Source organism: Chelonia mydas, unplaced genomic scaffold, assembly GCF_015237465.2.
Source record: "Chelonia mydas isolate rCheMyd1 unplaced genomic scaffold, rCheMyd1.pri.v2 scaffold_70_arrow_ctg1, whole genome shotgun sequence".
NCBI classification, from domain to species: domain Eukaryota; kingdom Metazoa; phylum Chordata; order Testudines; family Cheloniidae; genus Chelonia; species Chelonia mydas.
Genome location: NW_025111278.1, coordinates 25,899 through 38,407, shown reverse-complemented (window position 1 = coordinate 38,407; position 12,509 = coordinate 25,899). Strand labels below are relative to the sequence as shown.

The 12,509-nt window shown below is 53.8% G+C and overlaps 1 protein-coding gene across 1 annotated transcript; it reads right to left on the bottom strand.

The window, feature by feature from the left end:
- Positions 1 to 10,705: 10,705 nt before the first annotated feature.
- On the bottom strand, positions 10,706 to 12,227 carry LOC114018352. Its single transcript, XM_027817759.3, has 2 exons — positions 11,979 to 12,227; positions 10,706 to 11,653 (listed from the first exon to the last, which is right to left on the bottom strand). Exons 1-2 carry the CDS (start codon positions 12,121 to 12,123, stop codon positions 11,487 to 11,489), a joined length of 312 nt encoding a protein of 103 aa, XP_027673560.2. The 5' UTR covers positions 12,124 to 12,227; the 3' UTR covers positions 10,706 to 11,486.
- Between the last annotated feature and the right edge of the window lie 282 nt (positions 12,228 to 12,509).

The following is a 12,509-nucleotide window of genomic DNA, read 5'->3' as shown; positions in this document are numbered from 1 at the left end:
GTCTCCGTGTATAAATGTCAGGATACTTTGCCTTAACCCTTTGCGCGGGCTAGGCAACAGCAAAAACTCCCGCTGCTCCTAGGCACTCATGCGCCAGGGTACCTGTGACCACAGACACTGGGACGGTGCCTAGGGGACAAGAAACCTGGCCGACTGCCTTTGTCACCGAACCGTGCGCGTGGGCTTTCTTTATGAGGAACATCGAGGTCAGCTGCATGAGCAGGCTGCCTGATCGGCTGCTCCAAGGACAGAAGCTCTGAGCAACTGAAACAGCGTTATTATGGCAATAACTTTCCAGCCTTCAGCAACTTGACAACGCTGGTTGTACTATCCACATCTGCTGTACCACCTATCGGCCCAGGGGGGAGGGATAGCTCAGTGGTTTGAACATTGGCCTGATAAACCCAGGGTTGTGAGTTCAATCCCTGAGGGGGCCATTTAGGGATCTGGGGCAAAAATTGGGGATTGGTCAGGGGGTAGGACTAGATGACCTCCTGAGGTCCCTTCCAACCCTGATATTCTATGATTCATGTAAAGAACACACACACATACACACACAAGCCAGCTGGGAACAAGGGCTATACTTGGGAGGGACTGAAGGAAGGTCAATGGTAATAGAGGGTCGGCTGGTTGCGAATGGAACCCAGGAGTCCTGATGCCCGGCCCACACCAGGGCTTCCCAAACATTTCCCTGCGGCCCACCCCTGCAGCAGGAATAGGCACTGCAGCTCACTATTCACACCCCTTGAGGGAAACCACAGCTTGGCTGGATGTAATAATTAAAATGAATAACACTGTCAATAGACAATGCGCACATTTCGTTCTCATTTTAAAGTCAACACTTGTCATGCTAGAAATCCCTAGCGGCCGGCACTCAGGATCAGTGAAACCCAGCCATGTCACCCAAACCACACCTGACAACAAACGCTGAGAGCAAAAGGTGGCGTTCAAGCAGGGAAAACACAGGTTTGTGTAAAACTGAACAATAAGCAACACAACTGTGTTAACAAACTTGTTAAAAAAAACACATGGTGTTACTAGATGAGTTTAAAACAAAATAGTTGTCCAACTTTGAACGCTATATTGTGCCCCTTGTCTCGCAGCATCCAGCTGTCCAGGCTTTCAGGGGAATAGCCGCTCCAGTGATCCAGCAGGCTCTTGGCCTGACGCTGCCCCCAGAGCGCCTGCAGCAGCCGAGAGAAATGGCCAAATCCCAGCTCCCGTGACCCCGTTCTGCCTTCAACATCCCCCACTGCAAATGGATACAAAAAACTCCTTCCTTTTTTGTCCTGAGCTCTGGTGGCACCAGCTTGCCCTACCCGAGAGGCGGCTACATCTCAGCGCTGGATGATGGATCCCTATGTAAACAGCCCCCGCGCCCCACCCCAGAGGTGGCTGCATCCCTGTGTTTAGAACTTGCAGCTCCATGTGTTCAGCCAGCCAGGTAAGGGCAGCGTACGGAGGAAAGGGGGGTACGCTGGCTGGGTTTGGGGGAGGTCCTTGCTGGACCCACCTGCACAATCTCCCCCCCAATACTGGCTTGGTTGGGGGGTCCCCACTGGGATCAGCTGCCTCTCCATTCCCAGCTATGGCTCGGGCTGCAATATTTATTCCCTGCAGGGGCCAGGGGCACCCTGCAGATCCAGCCCCTTGGGCACCAGGTGCCACCAGCGTCCCCCGCAGCCAGTCTCAGAGCCCCGGGTGCAGGAGGCTGAAACAGGAAGGTCCCTGTGTAATTACTCCCCCCCCGCCCCCGCCCCAGGATGGCCAGCTCCTCTCTGGGCTGAGGAGGATTTAGGAGGTCGGTGGCTTCAACCCTTCGCTACCCAGTTATCATCATGCTCAGGATCACGCTATAAAATCGTGTTAGAGTTGGGAATGGAACCCAGGAGTCCTGAGGCCCAAAGCCCAGCTCCCGCTGCTAGACCCCACCCCTCTCCTAGAGCCAGAGATAGAACCCAGGAGTCCTGGCTACCAGTTATCTCCTGCCGTAACCCACTAGACCCCACCCCTCCCAAAGCTGGATTCTCTGGTGGCTACTGTGCTCTGAGCTCAAGCAGAAACCCTTCCCGTCGTGGGGGCATTTACAGGGTCTCCCCATTACAGGGGTTCTTTAGGGCAGGGGGGTTCCTGAACTGAGGGCCGTGATACAGCCCTGGGTGGTCGGTCAGTGCAGCCCTGGGCAGAGGTCTGTGGGTGGGGTGCAAGTGGGGGTGTTGTGAAGCAGACAGGGGTGACCGGTGATGGCCTCCGCTGAAGGCTGGAGGAGCCCAGCACCCTGACGAGTGGCAGAGGGCAAAGCAGAGCCGCTGAGCGGAGGGTGAGGAGAAAGCGGCAGCTCCCAGGGCGGCAGAAGGGGGCTGGAGGGTTCGTGGCCAGGCCCAAGCATCTGCCTCTGCCCAGCACTGGCAGCCCCCAAGCCCTTCCCTCATTCCCGGGCAGGGGGTGCCTGTGAGGCACACAGGGAGCTGGGTGGGTAACCGGGGCAGGGCTGCCAGGTGATCTGCTCAAGGCGCTCAGCGGGCCACTGTGGCGGAGGGTGTCAGCAGGGGCTTGGTGTGACACCTGCCTGGCCCCTTTGCCCGCTCGCCAGCCCTGGTCCCTGCTGAAGAGAGAGGCCCCGCACGCCCCGCGGTACCCCTCTCCCTGACCGACGCGTGTTAATAGCGGGCCACAGTGCCTAATACAGCAGCACAGCTGGGCCTCAGGGAAAAGTTTGGGACCCCCTGCTCTAGAGTCTATCCAGCCCTGAGTGGTCGCAGTAGCTTCTCCCACAGACGAGGAATCTCTAAGGGTTGTTCCTGGATGTGGGTCTTAGACGCCTGCTGATATTCAACCAACTCCTAAAGCTCTTCCTGCAGTCGGCACATTTACAGGGGCTCGCTCCTGCGTGAACCCTCTGGTGGATCACGACCTGCTCCTGGATTTGCCACCTCTACACGGCCGCTCCCCCAGCGTGGGTCCTCAGAGGCTGGGCATGGGTGGAGCTCTGGCTGAAGCCCTTCCCGCGGATGGTACGCTGGTAGGATCTCTCACTTGGGTGGGTCCGCCCCTGCCAGATCGTATCGGAGCCAACCGCAGAGCTCTGGCCGCCTCTGTGGGGTCGCTCCCCCATATGGATCTGCGGGTGCCCGCTGAAGAGCACGTGGTGACTCCCTGTTCTGTTCACTCCCTCTGGGGCACCTGGCATTGGCTGCTGTCGGCCGACAGGATACGGGGCTGGATGGACCTTCGGTCTGACCCAGGAGGGCCGTTCTCATGTTCTCTCTGCCTGCGCGGACAATACGCACCACTCAGGGAACAGGGCGCAGGACAACGGTAGCACAGCGTCACTTGTCCTGAAGTGAGCTGCCCCGAGCAGGAGCTACCCACCCCCGTTCTCCATGCAGCCACCGAGCCTGCCGCCCAGAAACGACCTCCCCGTCGTTAAACGGAACAAGCCTTCAACAGAGCCACGAGAGCTGAGCTGGGCCCCAGCCCTTCAGCAGTCCCCTTCAGTGGGCCAGACCCCCAAGGAGCCCCACTCACACTCAGGGGTAGGCCACTAGGCCTTAGCACCTCCAATACCCAGCCCCTGGACTCCAGCCCCCCTGTTTCTCTTGGTGAGCTCAGTCCAGCTCAGACAGACCGCTGCTCAGAGACGTCTGCCCTCTCCAGCGAATAACGCCCCTCAGCGGGTGTTTGCAGGGACACCACCCAGCCTCTCCAAAGCAGAGCAGGGTTTATTAGACCACGTCGGGAAGCCCTTAGGCTAGCACAGAGAAGCAAAGGTTAAGCCACAGGCCAGACGGGCCAAGGCCAGGGCTCCCATGAGGCCTGCTGCTGTAGGACCCATCTTTGCTTCCCTTCTGTCTCTGTTACATTCGGCACGTCTACACTATGGGCGCTATGTAGTGTTATAGCGTAGATCGGGGGTGGGGAACTTTATTCTATGAGGGGCCATTGACCCACAGAAAAAAAATCAATTATGGGCCACACAGAGCCCTGCCGGGGGGAGGGAGAGGCGCCGAGGCTCGGGGCTTCCCCTAGGGTTGCCAACTTTCTAATTGCACAAAACTGAACACCCCTGCCCTGCTGCTTCCCCAAGGCCTCGTGCCCCCACTCACTCCAGCCCCCCCTCCCTCAGTGGCTCGCTCTCCCTGACCCTCACTCACTTTCACTGGGCTGGGGCAGGGGGTTGGAGTGCAGGAGGGGGTGAGGGCTCCAGATGGGGATGCGGGCTCTGGGGTGGGGCCAGAAATAAGGGGTTCAGGGTGCAGGAGGGGGTGAGGGCTCCAGCTGGGGGGGTGCAGGCTCTGGGGTGGGGCTGGGAATGAGGGGTTTAAGGTATAGGAGGGGGCTCTGGGCTGGGGCCAAGGGGTTTGGAGTGTGGGAGTGGGCTCAGGGCTGGGGCAGGGGGTTGGAGTGCAGGAGGGGGTGAGGGCTCCAGATGGGGATGCGGGCTCTGGGGTGGGGCCAGAAATAAGGGGTTCAGGATGCAGGAGGGGGTGAGGGCTCCGGCTGGGGGGGTTCAGGCTCTGGAGTGGGGCTGGGATGAGGGGATTGAGGTACAGGAGGGAGCTCCGGGCTGGGGCCAAGGGGTTTGGAGTGTGGGAGTGGGCTCAGGGCTGGGGCAGGGGGTTGGAGTGCAGGACGGGGTGAGGGCTCCAGATGGGGATGCGGGCTCAGGGGTGGGGCCAGAAATTAGGGGTTCAGGGTGAAGGAGGGGGTGAGGGCTCTGGCTGGGGGGGTTCAGGCTCGGGGTGGGGCTGGGGATGAGGGGTTTGAGGTACAGGAGGGGGCTCCGGGCTGGGGCCAAGGGGTTGGGAATGTGGGAGTGGGCTCAGGGCTGGGGCAGGGGGTGTGGGGTGCGGGCTCCGGCTGGGCAGCGCTTACTTCAGTCGGTGGCACAGCGGGCTAAGCCAGGCTCCCTGTCTGCCCTGGCTCCGTGCGGCTCCTGGAAGTGGCCAGCATATCTGGCCCCTAGGTGGAGGCATGGATGAAATTAAGCAACAGGCTGGATCAGGCCCATGGGCTGTAGGTTTCCTGCCCCTGGTGTAGATGCTTCCTATATTGATGGAAGGGGTTTTTCCATCACTGTAGGTAATCCACCTCCCCGAGCAGGGTAGCTAGATTGATGGAAGAATCTGGGGTTAACTGACTTCACTACGGTGCACACACCCCAAAGCGACATAGCTAGCTCAATGTAAATTTTAAATGAAGACCAGGGCTAAGTCCCAGCTGAGAGCCCCTGCGTCTCTCAGCCCAGCTCTTATCATCTGCTGTCACCTTCCCTCATTGTCCTGCTGCAGAACATCGCTGAGTTCACTTGTGCTTCACCCAGCCAGGCTGGGCGCCTCCCATTGACAGTCTACTGGTGTCAGGAGTTCAGTCTTTGGGGTTCCCAGGTTCTTTCCAGATCCTCCATTGATACAGGTTGGTCCCAGCCAGTCCTTAATGACGCTCCCAGACAGCTACGTGACAAAACACATCACGTCTCCTGCACTTTACGCTCAGTACAAAGCATGGAGGGGAAACTGAGGCCCACACTGGTGTCATAACAACATGACCAAAATTCCCACCTTCGGCACCCCCTTTCACAACCCCGCCACATGTACTCACGGGAGTCTAGTGAACACTATCGTTTTGTTTTCCCGTCCGCAGACATATCCCACCTCACTGCTAACAACCCTCATGCCACAGACACGACCTGCGTAACTCACTGCTGAAACGATGTGGACTGGATCCCTCTTGCCCCGTGATCACACACGGGCGGGGGAGGGGCAGGGCTCAGACCCCAATCTCTCCTGACTCCTATCACAGCCTTGGGATGCTCCTCAAACAAGCCCGACATCTCCTCCTATCACAAACACACCCCAACCAAACTATCCCCCCATCACCATCACCACTGGGAACAGCTCCACATGGCCCCAGGAGTACAGCGCATGCAGATCATTCTCAGCTCCAGAGGGGCAGAATTAAGGTTACACACAGGGGCGGCGAGTTGTATGGGCCCGTGGTGCCCGTGCTCCACCGATATGAGAACAGGGGGCCCAGCTCCACCAAAGTTCGGGGCTGGGTCTCTCCCCCCGCCCCGCCTGCCCCAGAGCGTCCCCCACAGCCCCGCCTGCCGCCCCTGGGCCAGTTAAAAGGGCTCGGGGCCCCCGCCGCCACCACCGGCAAGGCCACAGGACGAAGGCGGCTTCTTGCTCCCCCGCTCCGCTTACGGAAGCGGCCGGCACGTCCCTGTGGGCCCTGGGTGGGCGGGAGGGGGAGTGAGCGTATCCGCGCGCTGCCCCCACCCAGAGTGCCGACTCTGCCGACTGCGGCCAATGGGAGCTGCGGGGGCAGTGCCTGCGGGCAGTGGCGCACGGAGACGCCTCCAGCCCATGCCGAGGAGCTGCTGCCAGAGGGGGGTGCCAGTTCCTCCTGGGAGCCGCCTGAGGCAAGTGTTAGGCTACAGATATTCAGGCCTGTCGGTAAAGGCCTGTACTCTAAGAATTTAGGTGTATTCTTATCACTTGGCTAGTTCTAGAGGTATAAAAGAGAGAATCAAAATCCCTGTCTGCCGGTGTAAGGGCCTTCTCTTACTGTGACAGTCTGAGGCCCTGTGCTTAGGCTAAGGCCTTTGGCTAAGCAGCAGAGGCAGCCATAAGCTAGGAAGCGACCGGTCACATCCTCACATTCCAAACTAGTCACATTGAAAGAAGATGCTATTGGGCTGTTAGGAATACAATCCTGCCCCGATAGTGCCCATCACCTCCAGAGAAAGGGAAGTGCCTAGAAAATGTAAAAGGAAACTTAGTTTGATAGTATCCTGTCTGGCAAGAACTCACTTATCAACAGCTGGGATGTGAAATCCTCATTTCTGTAAAAAGAACGAGGAGGATTTGTGGCACCTTAGAGGCTAACAAATTTATCTGAGCATAAGCTTTCATGAGCTACAGCTCACTTCCCCATTTCTGTGTTTGTTCTATCACTGTAGTCCTCGTTTCCCCATTGTTTGTCTGTATAATCTCTGTCTGGTTCTGGGATTGTTCCTGTCTGCTGTATAATGAATTTTGCTGGGTGTAAACTAATTAAGGTGGTGGGATATAATTGGTTAAATAATCATGTTACAATATGTTAGGATTGGTTAGTTAAATTTCAGGAAAATGATTGGTTAAGGTATAGCTAAGCAGAACTCAAGTTTTATTATGTAGTCTGCAGTCAGTCAGGAAGTGGGGGTGTGTGGGGGTGTAAATGGGAACAGGGAATGGTGGTGGGGAAATTGAAATCATGTTTGGCTAAGGGCAGGAATGGGAACAGGGATACAGGTGTAAGGCTCTGTGGTGTCAGAGCTGGGAAGGGGGACACTAAGGAAGGAAACTGGAATCATGCTTGCTGGAAGTTCACCCCAATAAACATCGAATTGTTTGCACCTTTGGACTTTGGGTATTGTTGCTCTCTGTTCATGCGAGAAGGACCAGGGAAGTAAGTGGGTGAAGGAATAAGCCCCCTAACAGTAAGCTGCACCCCTCACCCTCTCCCACACCCCAAGCCCAGGCCAGACCCCATACCACCTCCCACACCCCAACCACCCACCCCAGCTCAGAGCCCACACCCCAACTCCTTCCCAGAACACATTTCCCATACCCCCTTCTGCACCCCAACCTCCTGCTCCAGCCCAGACCCCACACCACGCATCCAAACTCCCTCCCAGAGCCTTAGGCAGGTGTGTGTGGGGGGGGGGGGGCGGGACTTGGACCACCAAAAATTATACAAACCTGCCACCCTTGATTACATGGGCCTGTCCCTTAACTCTGCATTTCCTGGTTTTCAGAGCTTTGAGGGCCTCCCCATCCTGGAAGGGCAAGAGATGGCCCCGACCCAGGGCAAGCTTAACACTGAGATCACCATGGTTTTGCAAGTAAATAAGGTTGAGATTCGGGTTCTGACCTCCCTGTGCCTGCATCCCCATGCTGCCCTGAAGCTAACTGGGGTGGCGGGGAGAGGGGGGAACTGCAGGGCTCAGATGCACAGACCCCAACCCTGCTGCTCCAGAGCTGGCTGTGGTGTGGGTGGGGTATTTGTCTCTCTGGTACTAGCTGCAGTTCAGGGCCCGATCCCCTTGTCACTGCAGCTGGCACAAGCCCAGAAGCCAGCCCTGCAGGACCCCTCTACAGTCCAGGGCCAGGAGCCGGGGCATGGACCAATCAGCTGTGGATGCAGGGGCGGGACCAGTCGGGAAGTGGACCAGTCACTGCTAGGTCTGGATTGCAGAACCCTGGACTTTGACTCTTATTTCAAAATCTGCCCCCCAGAAGCAGCACGGCTTTGTAGGGCACCCGAAAATTTGGGGATCCCCTGGGGCTTAGCGTCCAACCTCCCACCTTTTCCGCTCCCTGTTCTGATCCTTCCTGCAGCTCCCACCACAGCTGGCTGCTGCAGCCTGCTGAGTCTTCCGGCGGAGGGGATCTGCTACTTAACAGTGAAAAAGCCTCCAGCCTGCCAGACCTGTTAGCACAAGACTGAAACTGTTAAAGAGACATTTAAGTTTTTTTCCACTGCATGCATCCGATGAAGTGAGCTGTAGCTCCCGAAAGCTCATGCTCAAATAAATTGGTTAGTCTCTAAGGTGCCGCAAGTCCTCCTTTTCTTTTTGTGGATACAGACTAACACGGCTGCTACTCTGAAACCTGTCAAGCGGTAATGAAGCCATTTAACAAGCATTTGCCAACCCCCAGGTCTATACTATCAGTTTCTAATTTACTGACAAAACCAGTTGTGCATTACTCAGCTCTTCGGAGTTAATATCAAGTGTTTACTCAGAACATGTTAGTCACAGGACCTTAGTTTAAAATTTGCTTTAAAATTATTTCATTAGTGTGTTGCTGAAGATGATAAAATCACATCTCTAAAAAAACCCTTGCATCAATTTATAGATCATAGAATCATAGAATATCAGGGTTGGAAGGGACCTCAGGAGGTCATCTAGTCCAACCCCCTGCTCAAAGCAGGACCAATCCCCAGGGCTTTGTCAAGCCTGACCTTAAAAACTTCTAAGGAAGGAGATTCCACCACCTCCCTAGGTAACGCATTCCAGTGTTTCACCACCCTCCAGTGAAAAAGTTTTTCCTAATATCCAACCTAAACCTCCCCCACTGCAACTTGAGACCATTACTCCTTGTTCTGTCCTCTGCTACCACTGAGAACGGTCTAGAGCCATCCTCTTTGGAACCCCCTTTCAGGTAGTTGAAAGCAGCTATCAAATCCCCCCTCATTCTTCTCTTCCGCAGACTAAACAATCCCAGTTCCTTCAGCCTCTCCTCATAAATCATGTGTTCCAGTCCCCTAATCATTTTTGTTGCCGTCTGCTGGACTCTTTCCAATTTTTCCACATCCTTCTTGTAGTGTGGGGCCCAAAACTGGAAACAGTACTCCAGATGAGGCCTCACCAATGTCGAATAGAGGGGAATGATCACATCCCTCGATCTGCTGGCAGTGCCCCTACTTATACAGCCCAAAATGCCATTAGCCTTCTTGGCAACAAGGGCACACTGTTGACTCATATCCAGCTTCTCGTCCACTGTAACCCCTAGGTCCTTTTCTGCAGAACTGCTGCCTAGCCATTCGGTCCCTAGTCTGTAGCGGTGCATGGGATTCTTCCGTCCTAAGTGCAGGACTCTGCACTTGTCCTTGTTGAACCTTATCAGATTTCTCTTGGCCCAATCCTCTAATTTGTCTAGGCCCCTCTGTATCCTATCCCTACCCTCCGGCGTATCTACCTCTCCTCCCAGTTTAGTGTCATCTGCAAACTTGCTGAGGGTGCAATCCACACCATCCTCCAGATCATTTATGAAGATACTGAACAAAACCGGCCCCAGGACCGACCCTTGGGGCACTCCACTTGATACCAGCTGCCAACTAGACATGGAACCATTGATCACTACCCGTTGAGCCCAACAATCTACCCAACTTTCTATCCACCTTATAGTCCATTCATCCAGCCCATAGTTCTTTAACTTGCTAGCAAGAATACTGTGGGAGACCGTATCAAAATCTTTGCTAAAGTCAAGGAACAACACATCCACTGCTTTCCCCTCATCCACAGAGCCAGTTATCTCATCATAGAAGGCAATTAGATTAGTCAGGCATGACTTGCCCTTGGTGAATCCATGCTGACTGTTCCTGATCACTTTCCTCTCCTCTAAGTGCTTCAGAATTGATTCCTTGAGGACCTGCTCCATGATTTTTCCAGGGACTGAGGTGAGGCTGACTGGCCTGTAGTTCCCAGGATCCTCCTTCTTCCCTTTTTTAAAGATGGGCACTACATTTTTCCAGTCGTCCGGGATGCACAAACTGAGTATTCCTCTTTAGCCTTAAATGCTTGGATCTTCCGACATACAGTTTTTTAAATACATCCTTCAAAAGACCACCCTTATCTAAAACAGACATGTGAGCCCAGGCTGCCTCGGGCAGAGGGGTGCCAGTTTAAGAATACTGCATAGGGCCCCATAAATCCTAAGGACAGCCCTGCCCTGGAGGGCAAGCAGAAAAGAGGTTAGGTCCGGGCATGGACCCTAACAGCCCCACCCCACAGCTTGCTAGTTTGTTAATTTCAGCGTACTAAAGGGGCCAGAGAGACACAAAACTGTCCTCTGACAATGTTAAACAGTTAAGCAGGGTTGAGAGTACGGGAACCTCAGGCTGCTTTGCCCCCTGGCAAACAATAGAATCCTCACGCTGCAACTTGGAAATTTATTAAGCAGGATACACAAGAAAAGAATTCAAAACAAGACAAACGATTTTGAAAGTGAGTGTTAAGCAAAACAATTGTAAACAAAACTTGAAGTCCCTTTTTTCAGAGAGGATACTGGTGAAATATTCTTTTGTTGAGAGCTGTGAGTTTTGTGGTTACTTTTCCTGCTTTTAACAAAACAGATGCAAAAGGAAGCGGAGGAAGAGAACCGATAGTAAGGTGGGAGAAGTGGGAGAAATACGGCTTTGTGTCGGCGTTTTCAGGACACAGGACAGCTGATCTGTCATGGCTAGATGCTCTGGGCTGGCAAGTTGCTCAGGATAGCTGTTGCTCTGGACCTGACTCACTTTCCCGGTCCTGGTCATCATCTGGCTGGTCTGGGCAGGTCCTTTTCTTCACCAGTCCTTCACTGAGTGGGCTCTCTTATGCCATTGTGCTGGTGTCATGCCTTGCAGTTGGTTACAGGATCAGCTCAAAGACACACACACACAGAGATAGGACAGGCGGAAGATAGCAGGGGATGGAAAGGAACACACAAGGGAAAGGAAAGACAGCAGGATCCTCATGTTTATCAACCTGGTGTCTTGGTGGACTGGCAGTGATGGCCAGGTGTCCCCACTAGTGTGCTGAGCTCTGAGTGTTGCAGTGACCCTGGAGGCTCACCACCCTTCCCCTCTCTGGTTTCTTTCCAGGCAAATGATAACCAAACCCTTGCCTATGCAGGAGCCCACCACAGTCCAGGGTAGACACAGATGGACATCATTTTCTATGTGAAAACTGACAAGTCCTTCATGGAAGTCAACATTTTACCCCCTCCTCCAGGCAGCTGCGTAACCATGACGAAGATAGACTTGTTTCTGATGAAGTAATCTGAAAATTTCTTCCCTTTTTCCACTTGTTGGTTAGCGTACAGCAAACTAAATTGTTGGTTACCTGGCAATAAAATAAAGGGAGAGTTAGCACAGTGGATCTCTAAACAATTGCTTTTCTGCCATTTCTTATTTGGACTGTTGGATCGAAAAGCTAAATAACTAAACATACAAGAAAATGATTTCTAGCTGCTTGACTTGTCTGTAGATGAAATAACTAATTTAAAAAAAAATCACAAGTCTCTTACAATAATGGAAACTGACGTTGCCAAAATGTTGTTCTGCTGGATGGTGTATAATTATCCAAATGCAAAATACGTCTCAGACAGTGAGCTCTCTCAAACAATAATTGCTCAGTTTTAAAGTACGTTTATTTCCTTACAACTTACCTGGCTTCTTCAGTAGTTTGGTTGCCACCATCTCCATGAATTTGTCAATGGTCATATTGTTGAATTCCTGCTCTTTATTTGCCACATCTATGGTTCTTCTTCTGCCCTCCACCCCATCTACAAACACCTGGAACACGATAGACATCCTCACTGCTCTTCGGTCAGCTGGCAACTGAGCCAGTGCATTCCCTTCTCCTCACCACCAAGTCTCGGAAGCTTTCACTTTCACTGTTTGTGATGCATTTTTAAAGCAACAACGTCTGCATTACTGAGCCGTAAAAACAGCCATTAAGAAATGTCTTCCAGAGCAGTCATTGGGGTGGATGCTGGGGCAGCTCTCTCGGGCCTGGCCTTGGGGGGGAGAGCTGGGTGATGCTGTAGATACAGGTTTAACACTGGTGAAAGGCTTCAATATGATTTTAGCTGTTAGCTGAGATTGGCGTGAGCATGGGTTTGGTTTGAGCTGGTATTAACAAGACAGCAGGACCTTGTTTTGCAAAAGTAAGGACTCTGCTGAGCCAAACGGTCTTA